This window comes from Engystomops pustulosus, chromosome 1, assembly GCF_040894005.1.
Source record: "Engystomops pustulosus chromosome 1, aEngPut4.maternal, whole genome shotgun sequence".
Lineage (NCBI taxonomy): Eukaryota > Metazoa > Chordata > Amphibia > Anura > Leptodactylidae > Engystomops > Engystomops pustulosus.
In genome coordinates this window covers 141,201,729-141,223,405 of record NC_092411.1, presented here as the reverse complement: position 1 = coordinate 141,223,405, position 21,677 = coordinate 141,201,729, and the positions used below count along the sequence as shown (strand labels likewise).

The window sequence follows — 21,677 nt, the reverse complement described above, 5'->3', positions numbered from 1 at the left end:
GCTTATCTGGAATGGTAGCTGATGCATTTCATGGTAGCTGATGCATTTCATGGTAGCTGATCTGGAATGGTAGCTGATGCATTTCATGGTAGCTTATCTGGAATGGAAGCTGATGCATTTCATGGTAGCATATCTGGAATGGTAGCTGATGCATTTCATGGTAGCTTATCTGGAATGGTAGCTGATGCATTTCATGGTAGCTTATCTGGAATGGTAGCTGATGCAGTTCATGGTAGCTGATCTGGAATGGTAGCTGATGCATTTCATGGTAGCTTATCTGGAATGGTAGCTGATGCAGTTCATGGTAGCTGATCTGGAATGGTAGCTGATGCATTTCATGGTAGCTGATGCATTTCATGGTAGCTGATCTGGAATGGTAGCTGATGCATTTCATGGTAGCGTATCTGGAATGGAAGCTGATGCAGTTCATGGTAGCGTATCTGGAATGGAAGCTGATGCAGTTCATGGTAGCTTATCTGGAATGGAGGCTGATGCATTTCATGGTAGCTGATGCAGTTCATGGTACCTGATGCAGTTCATGGTACCTGATGCATTTCATGGTACCTGATGCATTTCATGGTAGCTGATCTGGTGCAGTTCATGGTAGCTGATCTGGTGCAGTTCATGGTAGCTGATCTGGAATGCAAGCTGATGCATTTCATGGTAGCTGATGCAGTTCATGGTAGCTGATCTGGTGCAGTTCATGGTAGCTGATCTGGTGCAGTTCATGGTAGCTGATCTGGAATGCAAGCTGGTGCATTTCATGGTAGCTGATACAGTTAGTTGGAAGCTGATCTGGAATTGTAGCTGCCTGATAGCATCAGGCTTCTTACATTTGCCAGTTTCAGCATCTGCAGCTCTAAAAAGGCAAGGTTAAATATAATAAAAATACATTTGAGAACAATTTTTCCACATGTAGAAAAACTTCCCAACCAACATCCAAGGTACAACTACTAGTTTTTAGCTGTGCAAGTAGCAGTTGGTTATATTCAATGATACTGCCTTATGCTAACAAAAAGGGGCCAGTTAACATTGTAAGCTTGCTTGTGACCTTGAGAATGCAGATGGCACTTATCAATTTGCTGTGAGAATGTAATAGTACTCTCACAAGCCACAATTCCACGAAATCAGAAGATGGCAGGTTGCCAGACTTCATGCTTTATTGCTGTAGAAAATTCATGTTTATGAATGCAGGGAAATGATTGCACTCATAACATTATTTTATAGAGCATTTTTAGTATTTATAATGACATGATGGTAATATATGATTTGTGTGTGTGTACAATATAATAGCCCTGTATTTTACTCTGAAGTGAACTGGGTGGCTACCACTGAGAGCAGCCGTTATAATCTTCACAGTAGTTAAATGTGTCTTCTAAGACACTGAATGGCTTATTATATAATGAACCAAGCTGTTAATTCTTTCATCTGCCAATACCCACTTATTCAGTATACAGTACAGTTATGAAAAAGCTATGAATCTGGCTTGCCAAGTACTCACAGGATGATTGACAGCTTTCTCTATGTCCTAGATTGTAAAAGTTGCTCACTTTGTGTGGGAAGGACTCTTATTGTCTCTCCTAGGAGTCCTGTCAGAATATACACCTATATATAACATATGTCAGCTCTTCTGGCTTCATAATATACTCCTTTAATATTAGGGAGTGGCTGGAATACACATAGTGATTTATCATTTTGGATCCTTAAAACTTTTAAGATTTTTTGTAATATAACCCTTATGTGCTTTTACTCTTTTTCCTCTCCATCTTTAGTTTGGTGACCATTATCTATGCTGGCCTAGGCACCTGCTTCCTCTGTATGGTAAATCCTGCTCTATTCAGTGTGTCAGGCACTGGAAGCAGTAATATAGAATTTAGTGTCACATGCTTGTTCATATAGTGAAACACATGCTTCATATTTAAGCATTAACCTATTTCAAAGTGACTTTCATGTATTTAAGTAGCCGTTTAACTACTAGATGTCAGTAAATACCAGCAGCTCTGTCTCTTTGCTTGACTGACATAGAAATCTTTGTAGCTGAATATTTGTGTGCATAACTGCTTTAAAGTCCAGAACGAATGCATCCCTTTTTCATCTTCATAGCCTGAATAATCATGTTTGTGGCTTTAAAGGGGTTGCCTCAAGTAGACTTCAACCAGACAGCAACCAGGGAAGTGCATAATTTTATATATATACACTCACCGGCCACTTTATTAGGTACACCTGTCCAACTGCTCGTTAACACTTATTTTCTAATCAGCCAATCACATGGCGGCAACTCAGTGCATTTAGGCATGTAGACATGGTCAAGACAATCTCCTGCAGTTCAAACCGAGCATCAGTATGGGGAAGAAAGGTGATTTGAGTGCCTTTAAATGTGGCATGGTTGTTGGTGCCAGAAGGGCTGGTCTGAGTATTTCAGAAACTGCTGATCTACTGGGATTTTCACGCACAACCATCTCTAGGGTTTACAAAGAATGGTCCGAAAATGGTCGATTTCTGCTGCGACATTCGGATGGTAGGGTCAGAATTTGGCGTCAACAACATGAAAGCATGGATCCATCCTGCCTTGTATCAACGGTTCAGGCTGGTGGTGGTGGTGTCATGGTGTGGGGAATATTTTCTTGGCACTCTTTGGGCCCCTTGGTACCAATTGAGCATCGTTGCAACGCCACAGCCTACCTGAGTATTGTTGCTGACCATGTCCATCCCTTTATGACCACAATATACCCAACATCTGATGGCTACTTTCAGCAGGATAACGCGCCATGTCATAAAGCTGGAATCATCTCAGACTGGTTTCTTGAACATGACAATGAGTTCACTGTACTCAAATGGCCTCCACAGTCACCAGATCTCAATCCAATAGAGCATCTTTAGGATGTGGTGGAATGGGAGATTCGCATCATGGATGTGCAGCCGACAAATCTGCGGCAACTGTGTGATGCCATCATGTCAATATGGACTAAAATCTCTGAGGAATGCTTCCAGCACCTTGTTGAATCTATGCCACAAAGAATTGAGGCAGTTCTGAAGGCAAAAGGGGGTCCAACCCGTTACTAGCATGGTGTACCTAATAAAGTGGCCGGTGAGTGTATATTTATCAGTAACGAAGAAATGGCCTTATATTTATAGCATGAACAAAAGTTCCCACATAATGCGAAGCTGTAATACTACTCTACCTGTGTTATAGGGTTCTAATAATTGTAGTGTGAATCACGCATATAATAATCACTTCCATTTTGGGCCTTCATACCATTACAATTATGAGTTTGTATTACTATACAGTACCCACTTTAGAGTACTGAACTCGGGAGCTGCCCTGCTAGTTCCAAGCAATTGCAAAGTCCCAAGACAGGAAATGTGTTTATCAGATAAAGAATTTGTTGTTGCATTCTTGTTGCATAGTCTATTTCTTACAGTTATTAGAACTAATATATTTGAAAAAAAGGACTCGCCTCCCTTCACATATGTCCATGTCATCTCTTATATGTACAAGGAATCCCCAAAAGTATTCTAATATTTGTTTAATAGTTTATATGATGGATATTTTTGATTGTATATATATATATTTTTTACATTTCAGTTCATCAGTGAATGGGATCTACTGGGATCCTTATAACATCAAGCAGTTAAAAATACAACTTGGTGTATGTTAGTACCTCTCAAGTAATTATAGACCTTTTTGATCATATGGCTGATGAAGTGTGGAAACAAGATGTAGTATTACTGTATCATGTCTTTGGGTATTGTGCAGAAAGAAACAGACAGATCAGAAGTGGGTAAAGAAACTCTTCCATATTGTCTGGAATCAATGACTGTTCTTCTAGCCAAGTTTCTGAAGCCTGTGCGCATAAATGTGTGAATAAATGGTTAACTGGGCTCCCTGCCATTTTGTCTGTATACAGTACCTGAGCAGTGAACAAGATGTGCTAGAAATGCAGGTATCTAGATGGAGTATCTGTGTAGTCTGGATTGACAAATGTTATTGTATTCGGGAATGCCAAGTTCCAGGTAAACAGAGGTGTGGCCGATTTGTTTTCTTAAAGCTTCATTGTGTATGTCTGTAGGTCCTTTGGCACAGAGATGATGTACTAGTGATCATGGTATAGGTAGCACTAATGAAGTTTCACTCAGATTGGTTTCTCAGGAAGGAATAGAAATCTAAGCGCTCTGTCTTTTATTCTTTTGTGTTGTAACCTTTTAAAGCATCAAGTAAATGAATCTTTAAGCTGCTCAAAGACAATAGACAACTGGTGGGTAACTCTAATCCACCAAATCACTGGAAAGGGGACAATTCATCATGACATCTCCTCATCATGACATCTCAAAAACCTAAGGGCTGCACTTACATTGCACTGATATTACAGCGGGGTGAGGGGAAGCATGTAGTTATAACTTTGGACATGGGATTAGTGCCTTTCTGGACATTTTCCTGGAAAATTGTCTATTTTTAAAATCATAAATTAAGGTAAATAAATTAAGGTATACCATTTGCATTCATGGTATACAACTAAACAGTAGCTACCAGACACATTTAGGGCATTTATCATTAGCTTTCTGACAGTTTTTTGTTGGTTTGTCTTTTTGTTGCTGCACCATGTGTGGCTTATTTATTATTTGTTGGTGTCTCTTTCCTGGCACATTTTTTGGCGCAAATCTTTGGTGCATAATTAGACTTACCAAAAGCTAGTCTATCTCATCTAGTTCTATTTCACCTTCATATATGTGGAGTCTTTTCAGACACTGTTTATTTATTAAACCCTTGTGCCACAATCTAAAATCCCAGACTTATAAAACCACACAAATAATGAACAGCTACCATTATGTAGAAACCCTCACCAAAGGGTATAGGGAAGACCAGTGAAAAGCTTCCAATAGACATTTGATTTTTACATCTAGAATCTCTGACAATCAGTCTATTTCACATCTTCAGGAGGAACTGCACAGGTTAGCTTTACTTGGCCGTTTAATATTTTGCCTTAAATAAGTACCAACAAATCTAGCAGCCACTCATCTGTTCTCATCTTAAGAAATATAAAATCTTTCTATGAAAACAATAAACATGCAGTCCCCAGGTTACATACAAGATAGGTTCTTCAGGTCTGTACTTAAGTTGAATTAGTTGAATTTACATGTAAGTCAGAAAAGGTATATTATTATTATTATTATTATTATTATTATAATTGTAACTCCAGGCAAAAATAAATGTTGTCCCTGTGACAATCAGATTTAAATAATCTTATGCTGTAATGGAAAAAAGGTTTAACAATAAAACATTATTACAGACACTTTAGAGGTGATAATTGCAGCCAGAGGTCACTGTGGGCAGCTTTCTCTGTAACTAGGGGTCGTCTGTAAGTGCCCTTAAATCAGGGACAATCAATCTGTATCTTAAATTTATGACATTCAAATGTATTGAATGTATGCGTATCAGCTCAGTAAAAGGTATTTCTTGTCACTTGGTTAGTTGTAAGAAATGATCTAGCGGCTGCAATCATTTTATAGGTAAAAACAGTTTCACTCCTGATAGATGGAAGCAGTTAGGTAACCACAGTCTGCATCCTTCCTAACTTTACAATCACAATAGAATATTCTGTTGAACTTCCTTTCCTCCCCTTCTGGCTCTGGGACATATATTTTAGACTGTGCCTAAGTTCACATCTGTCAATGAAATTTGCAGAGAAATCCCCAATCCTCCCTTAGCCTGCTATAGGAGTGGGTATAATACAGACAGGCGCTGTCACACTAAATGCTTGTGTATGTAAAGCAGAGGCCTGGATTTCCTTTGCCTTCCCCGCCCCTCATACACACTGTTTTTTTTAGTAGTTTTAGAAGGGTCTCATTGTATAAACTGACTTGAAGGCAGGGCTGCCCTCTTTTTGTATATCCCAGCCCCCATTCCTGTGACATCATTCCTTGCAAGAAAGCAGGGATGGAATTTTGATTTGGAAGTCTAGAGACGAGGCTTTTGTGGGAGACGAGGATTGGGGCTGCAGGGAAAGTGGATATATTCCAGGATCTGGGGTAAGGATCACTTCTCTGCCACTTATCTGTGTTCACTCTTTACTTTATACATAAAAGAGGAAAGAATTTTTCTACCATGTGTCTGAAGAGGAGTTCTTTAATAACCGTACAGTAGCTGAGGGTGGGTGTGCTTTTGTTAGCTTACTCAGTATGTCCCAGAAGATGACAAATGTAGAAATGAAGAGTGCTTGCTCTTTCTAAGCTCTATACTTTCTATACATTGATTACTATACAACATTGTTGCTTTTATCTCATGTTTGACATTAACGTCCTAAGAGTCTGTTTAGTTAAGGTTTCGTTGTAATCTATAGGAAATCATCTGATGACCCACAAGGAACTGATTTACGTAAATTTTGTTCAATTTCAAGATAGAGAAAGTGAAAATGAGCCTTGTGTGGCGGTTATATCCTCCGTACTCTGGGCAGACATCAGTCTGAGGCTTAGTAACACTTACATCACTTCATAGTAAGCGGTTACTGTGAAACAGCAGCTGACTGCTATCACTGGTACACTGATACAGACATATCAGGATGGGCCAGGTCTATAAAAAGAGATTAACTACTGGAAAGAGTTGTTACTGTAAATGAGGGGCCTTAATCCAACAAATGTATCAATATTACTTTGTTACAGCCAATGAGCTGCTTTTAATATACTCTGATGCTTTTGATCATTTGCTGTATATTTATAGAGCAGATCCTGGGTGTGTGGCTTATACAGATTTAGCTGTACTGAATGTGTCATTTTACAATGAGACTACAATATTTGCACATCATCATAACAAACATATGATGCAGTATGATGCATAATGGCATTGATATCACATTGCTCCAGCAAGAGAGTCTGCCAAATAAGTATTTAACTCTTGTGTATCTCACATAAACTTACATGGTTTGTGTGACTGGATACTTGTGTATTTTCCTTACGGTACCTCTTTTCTTAGAATTTGTGCAGCCCATTGGGTGGAATCACCATTAAAGCCAACTTTTTGCCATGGAAATTAAATTTTCTCTTTAGATCCCTCTTTGTTTGGTTCACATGTTGCAGTATTAACTGTTCTTCCTTAAAAGATGCATGTATTAATAGGATGTATAGCATGTTAATATCTAATAGTTTCAGCAGGGTTTTTATAATGGACCGAGACTACTAAAGTCAATCACATCCATGGCCAATTTAGACTAAAAGGTCCAGAAACGGAGGCTTATTGGTGATTATAATAATAATGAAAGTTGAGGACAAAATGGAGTTAACTTTCTCCCTACAAATTACTGCTTATTTCAATGCAAGGTCCCTATTCTACGTGTGGTCTGGCTTTCACAACTCATTAAAAAGCAATTAAGAATAAACTAGGCTGATGTAAAGTCCCAAGTCAGAGAATGTTAATGACTCCATAATGACTTGTGTGTATAGGAATGTATGATATGCAGCAAATACAGTGCACTTTTCACAAAGGGACCTATAGTACACTATAACATGATCATAAGTAAGAGCTATAGATCAAGGTATATTTTGTTTACTTACAGGGACCATTGTTATCATTATAAAAGGAAGAGTACAAAGCATGACTGTGTTGTTGTCACATTTCAAAGCAGTTAACCCTTTCACGACCCGCGACGTAATAGCACGTCACGGGTCGGCCGCGGGTGCATGGAGAGGGCTCACGCGCTGAGCCCTCTCCATAGCCGGTAAGTCTTTGTTTTCACCTCCATCGCCGCCGGCAATGCTGCCGGCGGCTTCAAAAGGATGGCGGCGCGTGGGCGCCGCCATCTTTTCGAGGATCGCCGCTCCCCGTGACGTCACCGGGGAGCGGCGATCCGTCGCCATGGTAACCTCGGGTCTCACGAAGACCCGAGGCTACTTCGGGTTAACCCATGCATTACAATGTGCTATCAGCACATTGTAATGTATGAGTAGTAAAATCCCCATATACTGCCATACTGTAGTATGGCAGTATATGATAGGATCGTGCAGACAACCTAGGGTTAAAGTACCCTAGGGAGTCTGAAAAGTACTAAAAATAAAAATAAAAAAAAGTAAAAAAAAAAATAATTATAATAAAAAACCCTAAAAACTCAAATCACCCCCCTTTCCCTAGAACTGATATAAATATAAATAAACAGTAAAAATCATAAACACATTAGGTATCGCCGCGTCCGAAAATGCCCGATCTATCAAAATATGATAACGTTTTTTCACTGCGTTTAATCCCGTAACGGAAAATCGCGCCCAAAGTCGAAAATGGCACTTTTTTTGTCATTTAAAAAAATTAAAAAATTCTATAAAAAGTGATCACAAGGTCGAACAGTCCTAAAATTGATAACATTGTTAACGTCATCAAAATCCGCAAAAAACGACACCACCCACAGCTCAGTACACCAAAGTATAAAAAAGTTATTAGCGCCAGAAGATGGCAAAATCCCCCCAAAAATTTTTGTACAGGAGGTTTTAATTTTTTTAAATGTATGAAAACATTATAAAACCTATATAAATTTGGTATCCCCGTAATCGCACAGACCCAAAGAATAAAGTAGACATGTCATTTGGGGCGCACAGTGAAATCCGTAAGATCCAAGCCCACAAGAAGACGGCACAAATGCGTTTTTTTACCAATTTCACTGCATTTGGAATTTTTTTCCCGCTTCCTAGTACACGGCATGGAATATTCAATACCATCTCTATGAAGTGCAATTTGTTACGCAGAAAATAAGCCATAACACAGCTCTGTACATGGAAAAATAAAAAAGTTATGGATTTTTGATCATGGGGAGTAGAAAATGAAAATGAAAAATCAAAAAAGGGCCAGGTCCTGAAAGGGTTAAAAGGAAATCAAAATCCATCAATATAAACCAGGGACACTTACTCATAGATCCAGGCACTTTGACAGTGGTTGTCCTCTTATATTTGCTATTCATGGCCTCCTACTTTCTAAAATCAACTTTTAAAATGATGCTAAGGAGCCGGAAGGGCTTTGGGGGTGGTTATCAGAGCCCCTCAGTGTTGCAGCTTCACAAGCTGGTACACCGTGTAGGAACACTTTCCCACTCCCACTGTGTGCTAAAATCACTGCTGCTATGAGATTACATCAGGCAGAGGGAGGGGGAACTGCTGTGAGAGAGGATGAGATGTGCTCCTGCACAGTGTAATAGCCTGTGAAGAGCATGGAGGTATTCTGGCTCATTAGCAAAATCTGAAAGTTGATTTTAGAAGGAAGAAGGAATGGATAACAAATATAACACCATTACCACAGTCACAGTGTCCCTAGTTTTCCATGCTTGATTTTGATTGTTGATTTCCTTTGAGCAACAATTAACTTTTTCATTGTGACTTGTCTGCAGAATGATACATAATATTACTAACTAATAATGGCTACTTCCCTAACTTCTTCTTATTGTGTATTTGGCAAAGAATTTTTGTATAGAAATTGAACTTTGGAACACTCTGGGACCCTAACCATTCTCTAAATTGAGCCACCTATTCCCTACTGACAGCCAAGTCTAAAATATAAGCTATGGTCTAGTAATGGAAACAGTCACATTGTCGGAGCAAGGCTGTTTCAGTGTTATAGAATTTAGCGTAGAACATGAATCAAGGATGTTTTCTTAACTTGTGAAATGCAGTAACTGCATAACTCCCTGTTTTACACTGTTGACACCTATTTTCTTCAGTGGGAGCTCGGCTGTTTCCGTTTCCTGACCACTGCTGTCTGTCTCTACATGACAGCAGGAGTGGTGAGAACTCAGAGGCAGGGTCTGTGGGGTTCATTTTAGAAATGGTTGTGAATCCAGCATCTGCCAGAAATGTACAGCATTTCCAGTGGACATTATACAAATGTCTTTAGTAGTAACACTCAATTAAATACACCATACACTGAGCATAGCGCAATGTATAGAGAGGTGCTCTGCAGGTTTCCAGCTACTGCTACACTGCTTGACTTGATCAGGATTTAAGCTATTAAAGCAGCATACATAGATTTCTTTTTTATCTCTATTTTACTAATGTGAAATTATTATATACACCTAACAAGTTACTATGTTTCTAATTTTTGTAATAAGGAAAAGCAAGAACTTACATAAAAATATGGTTTTTGAAGAGAGGAAAAAGAGAGATCTCCCCTTGAAATCTACTAGGTGTTGAGTTTACTGGTATAATATACTAATATAGCAATGGACCATAAAGTAGCCAACAGCAGTACAACTGACTGGCCATGATGACTGGACTTGATGGACAAGTGTCTTTTTTCAAAGCTGTGTGTTATAATGATCCGTGCACCTGTGTGACCATGGTCAGATTTCTATCCACTGGAAATAAATAATGAAGCTTGCTATAGATGGACAGCAAGCAAAAATCTAGAAAAGCATGATGAATTGATACTGAAGTATATTGGAAAATTGTATACATTTCCATAATACCCTTTAATAATGTGTCTCAGGTTCTGCCAGTCTCCAGCTGGAAAACACTGTCTTTTGCTGTCCCAGATTTATGACTTTGAGAATGAATTCTGGTGCAGTATAAGTCTGTTGGTTTCTAGTTTAGACTTACTTTTAGTTGGTCTTATCTGTGCGCCAGAATTTTTTGCAAGCCACGCCCCTTTCATACAATGCTAAGCCCATATTCCCAAAGTTTCACCCCTTAGTTGAAACCCCCAATGTGCTTACCTCAGTGTCTATTTTCTTAAAATGGGACCTCTGCTATGCTTGATAGGATTTGCAGTATGATATTTGTCAGAAATTCCCTTAGGATATTAAGGCAAATTGTATTCCCTGTATTCTCAGTGGTATATGGACATCTGGACATTGCCTTGAGTGTGCCTCATGCCATCTTTCAGAAAATAACCCTCCCCCAACTATGGTTTTGAGAGAAAAGGAACCAGAGAGGCTGCTATAAAATATTTAGATTGTGTATCCTTGTCTACAGATATATTTGCTGCAGGTCATTTATATTATATTGTAGGCTGTAAACTTTCATATTGGAGTTTATATACTTTACAGGGAAAGTTCCCAGAGTGTATCTTCTCTAGTTTGACAAAAAGCCATTACTTAAATTAAAGACCAGTGTGCTGTTGCCACGGACAATAGTTATCCAATGTGTTTTCCAAAAAATTTGTCCACCAGTTTGATTCATTTAGGTGGTCAGAGTGTGATTACACATCTTCCCTGCAGCGGTAACTTCATAAGAATGACTTAAACCACCTTATGGACCGGTGGTTTAGTGTTTGAAATCGCCTTTTAGCAAGTCTCTCTGAGCACGCTAATAAAATCAAAGCCGTTATAATAATTATAATCTTTATTTATATAGAGCCATTATGTTCCGCAGCGCTTTACAAATCATAGAGGACATATACAAATAAAATAAGATATTACAGGGTACAAACAGTCATATGGAACAATGGGAGTGAGGGCCCTACTCACAGGAGCTTATAGTCTATGAGGATGAAGGGGGTGGCACAAGAGGTATAAGAGCTTGTTTATACATATGTTGTTACAGTACTTCCAGCACCTGCACAGTCCCATAATGAAGCCAGCGCACAACAACGCATTTTCACTGCGGATGTGCCGTACTTAAGGAACTTGTGCAATGAAGCCAGGGTCTACTGCTCTAGCTACATTGAAGAACTGTGCAGATGCGGGGAGCACCAGGGAGGGGTCCTATGCACCTCATCAGACTCATCTCTGGCTAAGTATAAAGCTTTGTAAATTTTGATAGCGCCCACGAAGGGACATGGTGAAGGATGATTTGGGAAACTAAATATAAGGATCTGTGGGTGATTTAGTGCCCCAAATCACTGTTACAGGTTCCCTACAAAGCCACTTTAATATGAATTGCCAAAAATAGTTTGTCTGCAAGAAATGCTTTGACTACAGCAATGTGGACTACTGTGTAAATGTTTAGCGCTGTTTTGAAGGCGCTTGTTGTATAAACCATAGTTCGGACTGTTTTCCCCTCTCACATCCGCATGATGCTTCGTCTTTCTATAAAGCAATTAGCAGACACCAGATATTCTGTATGCATACACAACAATTGAGGGATCACTCATCACTCTGACAATGTCAGCTGAACCCATTTTCTATTCTGGGAAGAGGGAATATTCATCTGTAGCTAAACAAAGCCTGCACAATAACCCAGTAGACAGCTAGAAAATATAAATAATACATTGAATGCTTAAAAAGCTAAATTACAATATTTTAAAGCCAACCCTTGCATATTTCGAATATTTAGAATATAAGGGACTGAGACTATGTGAAAGTCCCAATAATTAGTGAAGAATTAAGGGATTTTTCACATTGGCATTCCGTGGTTCAGTGATTTCTACAGATGCCTCACAATGCATGTTTTCTCGTTGGTTTGTATTTTCACTGATCCATTGTCCGTGGAAAGAAATTATGAAACATGTCCTATTTTTTTTGCGGATCCCCAAAGGCAATAGAAGTCTATGGATCTGAAAAGAAAACTAATGAAACATCCGTTTTTTTAACTGATGAGGCTGAAAGATCAGGTATATTATTTTCAAAGCAATGTTAAATCTCCGAACACAGAGACAAAACGGAATAAAAACAGAAACACAATAGAGACAAAACACACCGAATGCGCAACTGAAGCTGAACATCAACACCAATGTGAAAAAGCCCCAAAGGGAACTTGTTAGGTGATTTTCCCCTTAACCGAACCCTATGGGGCTCATTTACTAAGGGTCGCGGTGCACATTTTAGTTGGACTGTGCACCTTTTTGGGGCTAAAACGGCTTTAGTAAGTTTGTGCGCTAGAATTGTGGTGCATGCAACCCTTTTTGTGGCACACCTGTGCTGGCTTCCATGTGACTGAGCGCGATATTTAACTTTTAAGCCCCCTTTCCTAAGATGTGCCTTACTAAACTTTCTTTTGCTAAAAATTCATAAGCTTATAAGCTTTTAAAACATTATATTTGCATATACATATTTCCCTTAACTAGTCAAAAGGGAGAGGAGATGACTCACTTAGTAATAGAGTAATCATCATAAGTCACATGCCATTCAGCTGGCATTCCCAGAGGGAATCAGGCTGACATCAGTAATAGAAATAACCATCACAAAATTCACAGAACATGGTGGCTGTTTTACTAGATTTAGTTGTTCCCTAAAAAAACCCAAGCATAAGCCGACCTGAATATAAGTCGAGGCCCCTAATTTTACCACCAAAAACTGGGAAAACCTATTGTCTCGAGTATAAGCCGAGGGTGGGAAATGAATTGGTTACAGCCCCCCCCCGTATACAGCCAGCAAGCCTCCAGTAGTATATAGCCATCCAGCTCCCAGTAGTAGAAAGCCAGCCTACCACCTGTAGTATAAGGCCAGCCTGCCCACTGTAGTATACAGTCAGCCTGCACCCTGTAGTAGATAACCAGCCAGTCCCCTGTAGTATATAGCCAGCCAGCCCCCTGTAGTATACAGCTAGACTGCCCCCTGTAATATACAGCCAGCCACCTGTAGTATACAGCCAGCTCCCTATAGTATACAGCCTGCCAGCCCCTAGTAGTATACATCCAACTCCCTATAGTATACAGCCTGCCAGCCCCCAGTAGTATACAGCCAGCCTTCCCTCTGTAGTATACAGCCAGCCTGCCCCCTGTAGTATACAGCCAGCCTGCCCCCTGTAGTATACAGGCTGCCAGCCCCCAGTAATATACAGGCTGCCAGCCCCCAGTAATATACAGCCAGCCTGCCCCCTGTAATATACAGCCAGCCAGCCCCCAGTAGAATATAGCCAGCCAGCTCCCAGTAGTATGTAGCCAGTCAACCCCCTGTATTATACAGCCAGCCTGCCCCCTGTAGTATACAGCCAGCCTGCAACCTATAGTAGATAATCAGCCAGTCCCCTGTAGTATACAGCACGCCTGTCGCCTGTAGTATACAGCCAGCCTGTATAATAGAAGCGCTGTAAAAGCGTCGTACTCACAAGTGGCGCCACAATTTTGCGCCCCAAAAATAGTCGTGAGTTTTGGAAAAGCATCAAAATTGTGGGACCAACACTTTATAAATAAGGAGCAAGAGAAAAAAAAAATCTGCCAGTTTTCTTTTTTAAAAGGTGATAATAAATGGCCCCATGTCTATTAGGTCCATTATTCTCTGCTGATTGGCTTTTCATGTATTTCTAGCAGCCCTTGCTCAGTTTTTCTGACAATGTTTTCTAAATCCCCTGCATAGTCAAGGTAAAGGAAAACCTGTCATCAGATTATGGATTCCTAAACATAAACATAGGAATATGCAGCTGGACCTTGGAACCCCACACCTGTTATGCTCAGTCCATCCATTGCTCAGTTTCTGAGATATATTTCTTTTAAACCACTATAGACAAGTCTGGGAGACCTCATTATTGGCAGTTCTTAATTGCAACAGTTAATGGTATTAAAACTATTTAATTGGTGGATGCGACTGAACTTCCTTGGTATAAAGCCCGATGCCCCAGAGGTCTAAGGACATTTTGCTGGTTCGAGTATCCTTTACTTGGTGACAGCTTATTTTTGTTGCTTTCAGTTACCTCTAGAGGACTTTGCTAAATTTGAATCAACAGTATCTAATAAGCTGTTTGTCAATATGTTGTATCATACTACTCCATGTCTGCATAGGAGCAACTTTCACAGCCCTAAATACCCTCAAAATGCACTAAACAGTTTACCTGCTTGCCAAATATGAATATATTATGATTACAAGAAAAGATCCAGAATTTTGACGTGTTTCTTGTATCCCTTTTTCACTTTCTATTAGGTCCCTTTGCATGAAATCTTACATAGCATGTTTCCTGAGCACTGAGAATAAGATCCATCAGTTGTCAAATCTTATAATATATTTAGTTTAAAGGTAGATTAAGCTTAGAAACATAATAGAAAGTGCCAAGTAGTTTCTTGATATGACATCTGGCAGCAGACGAAACAAAACAGACCCTGTGAAGTGACTTCTAATATCTCTTTCATATGAGAGGTCATAGGTTGCTGTCTGGGGACAGCTAAGGCATGTAAAGAATCTACAAGCATCCTGTCCTCTGAATGTTTACTTAACATCAATCAATCCAAAGCCATTAGAATAATTGACATTTCTGGCTTATGCGGTGGGTACAGAAAGTATTCAGACCCCTTTTAATTTTTAATTGCAGCCAATTGGTAAGATCAAAACAGTCTTTTTTTTGCTCAAACACTCTGCAGCCCATCTTGACAGAAAAAAGACAGAAATGTAGATATTTCGTTATTAAACAAGAAAAACTGAAATATCACATGATCATAAGAATTCAGACCCTTTGCTCAGTATTGAGTAGAAGCAACTTTTGAGCTAGTACAGCCATGAGTCTTCTTGGGAATGATGCAACAAGTTTTTCACACCTGGATTTGGGGATCCTCTGCCACTCTTCCTTCCAGATTCTCTCCAGCTCCCTCAGGTTGGATGGTGAATGTTGCTGGTAACCATTTTCACATCTCTCCAGAGATGCGCATTTGGGTTTAGGTCAGGGTTCTGGCTGGGACAGTCAAGAATGGTCACAGAGTTGTTCTGAAGCCACTGCTTTGTTATTTTAGCTGTGGGCTTAGGGTCATTGGGGCACATTTACTTACCAGTCCTGCGCATTCCCCGATCCGGAGTGTCCGACAAGAAGATACTCTGCCGCGATCCACTTACCTCTTGCGCCCGATATCCTGCATATGTCGTTCCCCGCTCAGGTCCGCCAGAGTTCACCATCTTCCTCCCGGTGTATGTAAGTGCATGGCTTGCGACACAATTTTAAAGTTAAATCCCGCGCTCTGTCCGAATCCGGTCCAACGGCCCGCCCCCTGATTTCTGTCTCATGAAAACTGGTGCCGATGCGCGAAAAAAATAATCGCGTGCAACACAATCCCCTTCTAAATCACTGTCCCGATCCCTGAAAAGTCGGAAAACCAGACGGAAATGCGGCTGCTGGACCCTTCGTAAACAAGCCCCATTGTGTTGTTGGAAGGTGAACATTCGGCGCAATCAGAGGCCCAGAGCGCTCTGGAAGAGGTTTTCATCCAGGATATCTCTGTACTTGGCCACAATTGCAACCAGTCGTTCCGTCCCTTCAGGTGAAAAACACCCCCATAGTATGATGCTGCCACCACCATGTTTCACTGTTGGGATTGTATTTGGCAGGTGATGAGCAGGGCCTGGTTTTCTCTAGATATACCGCTTGGAATTAACACCAAAACGTTCAATTTTAATCTCATCAGACCAGAGAATCTGGAAGTCCTTCATAATTTTTTTTTTTAACTGTCTGAAGGCTTTCATATGTTGTGCACTAAGGAGAGACTTCTGTTGGCATACTTTACCATAAAGCCCCGACAGGTGGGGGGCTGCAGTGACTTTAGTTGACTTTGTGGAACTTTCTCCCATCGTCCTACTGCATCTCTGGAGTTCAACCACAGTGATATTGGAGTTCTTCTTTACCTCTCTCACAAAGGCTCTTTTCCCATGATAGCTTAGTTTGGTTGGATGGCCAGGTCGACGAAGGGTTTTGGTCATTCTAAACCTCTTCCATTTAAGGATTCTGGAGGCCATCATCTGTGCCTTGCCACAATTCTGTCTCTGAGCTCTCAGCTCTGACATACACTGTGAGCTGTGAGGACTTATATTGACAGATGTGTGCCTAATTAATCACAGCTGGTCTCCAATGAAGGAATAGAACCAAGGAGGATCAAAAGGGAATGGACAGCATGTGAGTTCAATATGAGTGTCACAGCAAAGGGTCTGAATCCTTATGACCATGTGATATTTCAGTTTTTCTTGTTTAATAAATTAGCAAAAATATCTACTTTTCTGTTTGTTTTCTGTCAAGATGGGTGCAGAGTGTGCATTAATGAGCAAAAAAGAACTTTTTTTGATCTTACCAATTGGCTGCAATGAAACAAAGAGTGAAAAATTTAAAGGGGTCTGAATACTTTCTGTACCCACTGTACATATGTGTAATAAACCCTATATGCTTCATGGCTTCATGGTTTAATCATTTGTAACTAATTATAATCTTCATTTCTTTAGCTTTAATTTGGACTCCTATAAGCTTTGATATACCAATATTGATTATTAATGCATTTTAGTTATCTTTATTCATGAAGTACCAGAACAACAATTGGAGGAGCAACAAGCAAATGAAAGAGGTTGAGGGAGATAAGGCTTGTTCTAACAATGTGTGAATATAAGCAAAGCTCCATGAACCATTCGCCTTACCAATATCCCTAAATATTTATGTATCCAGTATAATTTGTAATCCAAAAAGCACAGCAACTTATGGATAGACAAGTTGAGAGCCTCTGTCACAGATTCCATCATGTATAAAGGGAAGGATAATTCTGCTTTCTATACTCATTCTCCACATGCGATATAAGTTAATGGGGGTAGTTCATACATCGCCAGCTATCTGTAATGAGACAATGGGTAAGATTTATCAAGTGTCTGAAAGTCAGAATATTTCTAGTTGCTCATGGCAACCAATCACAGCTCAGCTTTCATTTTATCAATGCTCATGAATATTTTAAAGGGGAGCTGTGATTGGTTGCCATGGGCAACTAGAAATATTCTGACTTTCAGACAGCTTGATAAATCTGCCCCAATGACTTAGACCACAATGCAGATATGGAAGCTTCACCATGTAGAGATCTGTTAATGTTGGGACCAGTTTTAATTTGAGCGGTGCAATCAGTTCCTTAAAATGAGTGCAGCACAGGTAGAGTATTATAAAGATTCTAATGGCAAGGTGTAATAATAGTGGTGAGAAGTGCTCAGATGTATTAGCAGATGAACATGAGAGTGTAGATTGTATCACCATGCAACATTGTCGAGGGCTTTACAGTAGTAAAATAAGAAATGTAACAAATGTAATGAATGGGGGACATTAGTCAAAGTCAGGGACAGTATTATAATCAAAATTTTGACATAATCACGACAGTCATGAGGATTGAAGCTAAAAGTTGTCTTCGCAATAAATTATTTCTTATGTGAGAGAATTATTTTTGTATTTCTTATAGCTTATTTGGTTTTTATTTTCTCTTGGTTGTAGAGACCACAGATTCCAGAGGATGAAATTAAGCTGAAGAAGGATAAAGACCAAACCAGTGCCAATTATTCCAAACCTATTGACATCATCCTAACCAGCAGTGAAACAATGGAATTGGAGGTCCAGGCCTCTGAACCTAAAGGAGTTGTGTTAGTTAATCCAGATGTATTAGACAATCAAAATGTATTCCTGTCCACACCAACAAACCAGAATGGACTGAAAGACAGACATGAATCATTAGACAGTGATGTTGCAAAAGAGATAAGATATTTAGACGAAGTCCTTGAAGCCAACTGTTGTGATGCTGCAACAGATAACCCTTTTAATGGATCCCTTTCCCCAGCCGAATCTACCGCTTCGACTACTACTATAACTGTTGATGGCTCAGGTCCTTGTGTCAGTGTTACAAATGATTGTTCCACCTCTGAAATAGACATAATAGCAGTGGACCGTAAGCCCCTGCCACTTGTGGAGTTAAGCGACTCAATGGAAAACATGGAACCAATTAAAATTAATGGTTATTCTAAAGGAGAAATGAAAGATGATCACAGTGATGCACTTACATACCCAACAAGCCCAAATTCTTCCAACAGTTCACGAAGGTCATCTAGGGATGGTGATAATCTACCAAAAATTATTAAAAAAGAGGCAAAGTTTGAGCTGCGAACATTTCATGAGGAAAAAAAACCATCAAAATTATTTGAAGACCTCAATGAGAAGGAGCATTACAGAGTTAAGAAAGTGAGACCTTCTGAGGAAGTTATTGAACTGGAAAAGGAAAGACTTGAGCTGATCAAAAGTCAGGCTGTAAAAAAGAATCCAAGCATTGCAACCAAGTGGTGGAACCCACCCCAAGAAAAAACGATTGAGGAACAACTAGATACTGAAAATCTGGAATCACATCTGAAATACATAGAGAGGAAACAAAAACAACAGCAAGGAATTTCCCAACCAGCTTTTAAAAGCAATCCTCCAACATTTGTAACCGCAGAGACTCCTGCTGTCAACAAGGAAGACATTGTTACTGAGCAAATAGACTTCTCAGCTGCAAGAAAACAGTTTTTGAATATGGAAAATACAAACCAGACCAATATTAAGGGACCACCAAAGAGATCAGTCGCATCAAACCTTTTTTCAGTCAAGCCATTCTATAAAGTAAATGAAACCAATAAACCTCAATCTTCTGTCATAGTGACTAGTCCACCAAGTCCATGTGTTGAAATGGTCAGACCAGATGACATTTCATTGGTTAAAGTAGAAAATGTGGATTGCTTTTCTGAGAATCAGTCAGCGGAGCAGTCTAGAAAAATATCAACAGAAGACCCACATTTTGAAAGTGCCATGGCAACATTTACAGTAGTAAAAGATGATGACATTGATATTTCAGAACGCTTTGTAAAATCTGTGACTGTATCTTCTCTGCCAGAGGAGCTGGACTCCGGTTTAGATGATTTGTCTGTTAAATCTCAGGACACTACAGTCATGGAAACACTGTCAAATGATTTTAGTATGGACAACATCAGTGACAGTGGTGCTTCAAATGAAACTATTAATACCCTACATGACCATTCACTGGGAGAATTTTCACAACCCCAAACACCCTTTAAGGGCACTCCTTCTGATTACTCAGTGGAAGGGGTCTCCAAGTCATTTAGCGATCAAGGTTTTTATTCTCCATCCTCCATGTTGAATGATTCTGTTCTTTCGGAAGATCAATTAGAGTACCAAGCTGGTGTTTTCGTACATAATGTAATCCAGAAGGCACTCGCTGAAAAAGCAGGATTGGCAGACTATGGAAAACAAGAAGATTTAACAGAAGAAATTGATGAAACCAAAGAGAAGCCAGAAGAACAAAAAGTGATAGTAAGTGATACTATGAGACCACTAAACCCAGAGCTGAAGGATGACACTTTATTTGAGCCACCTCAGGTTTCGTCACCAGTGCAAGAGACCAGAGGAGTAACAGTGACACCAAAGATTCCAGAGCAACTTGAAACCCAGAAAGCTAAAGCTCTTGAACCTTTATCTATTCCATCTGTAATGGATGAAGATCCTATCGAAGAAAATCAGCAAGAAAGTTACTTCAGCAAATACTCCCAAGCTGCTGAACTAAGAAGCACAGCTTCCATCCTGGCAACACAGGAACCTGAGATAACAGTTGGACCTTTTAAATTAAGATCGAAGAAACAAAAAACACTCTCTATGATTGAAGAGGAGATAAGAGCGGCACAAGAAAGAGAACAGGAATTAAAGAAGCAGAGACAGAGACAAAGCTTGCAAGGTCCACCAAGTCCATCAGGCAGAAATGCACCTGTAGCGTCAACACGAACTGCTTACTACAAAACAGCACCAGGTAAGCATTATGGTAACCATGCAAATATCTCTATCATTCCAAACCTATGAAGTGTTTGAAGTCAATTTTGCTGCAGACTGCATTGACTTAAAGATGCACTTGATAAATCAGGTGCATCTTAAAGACTTTCTTGAAATATTCTTCTACTTCTTAAAACCCCTTTTACTGGACTGAGATTGAGACCATTTTGCAAGTAGTGTAAGCAATACTCTATGTTTTCACAGCTATATACAAAATAAATTGTGTACTATTATAGATTACATTATAAGTGTTATTCACTATGGCTCCTTTATAAATAACACCTATAGGATATTTATGCAAAATTGTGGAGGTTATAGTGTGGCCGGCACATATGATCGCTTGTCTTTTCCCCCAGTACATGATTATCTAATATATAAAGCTGAATGTATGTGTGTGTATGTATGTATATCTGCTAAAGGAATCTGTACTGTTGCGTTTACAATCACCAAATTTTGCACAGTTGTTGCCTGTGATTCAGGGTACGTCTTAGGCTACGTTTTGAGCTGAAATTTTCACCCCATGCTTTCCTAAATTAGCACTGTCTGATGCTGCTGCTTCTCATTCATATGAGCTCTGAGCTTTGATTGATAACTATAGGCGATGAGCATAAGATGCTTATGTGTGAGGTAAGATGGATACAGACAGGCAGAAGGTGGATGGGCACATAGACACTCCTCACCAGCGAATTCACCAGCGGTTAGATCCTGATGCAGGTTATAGTGCAATTCTATGGCATGCATGGCCTGGAGTAGAATTGATCCAGCGCTTGATAATAACACCCTCAATGTTTTTAGGGGATGTCATTAGATGCATATAGCCAGGTTATGTGGATTCTGTTCGGGAAACACAATGAAAAAATGCTTATATAATGATAACACTAAGGTTTCCTTCATTTGACTTTTGTAGATGCTTTACTTAAAGCTTAACCATTATTTGACATCATTTTTAATACGGTTGGGGTGAGGTTAATATTTTTCTAATATTCTACTTAGCTGCAGAGTTCACCCTTAGTATCAGCTTTTGTATCTCTGCAGAAATCCATATTCCAAACTGGATAATGTGTGTCTTAAAAGTTGGCTTAAAGTGAAAGAGAAAGTTTTCTAACAATTCTGTTAGAAAATAATATTCATATAATATTATAGCCATGGAGATATGAGATAGGATTAAAATTGATTGCTCAGAGCTGCGTAAACAAACACAGGAAGAGCAGAAAAAACCTTAGTCATGCTTTAAAATGTATCGTCCTTATCAACAG

General features: G+C 39.6%; 1 protein-coding gene across 10 annotated transcripts in view; it reads left to right on the top strand.

Moving 5' to 3' along the window:
* The window catches only part of PALM2AKAP2 (PALM2 and AKAP2 fusion), a 212,644-nt gene that overhangs the window by 168,001 nt on the left and 22,966 nt on the right, over nucleotides 1-21,677 (top strand). For all 10 annotated transcript variants that reach the window (XM_072154848.1, XM_072154829.1, XM_072154832.1 and 7 more), the window contains one exon: nucleotides 18,052-20,401. In XM_072154848.1, coding sequence (XP_072010949.1) covers nucleotides 18,052-20,401 — 2,350 coding nt within the window. The remainder of the gene's footprint in view (nucleotides 1-18,051; nucleotides 20,402-21,677) is intronic.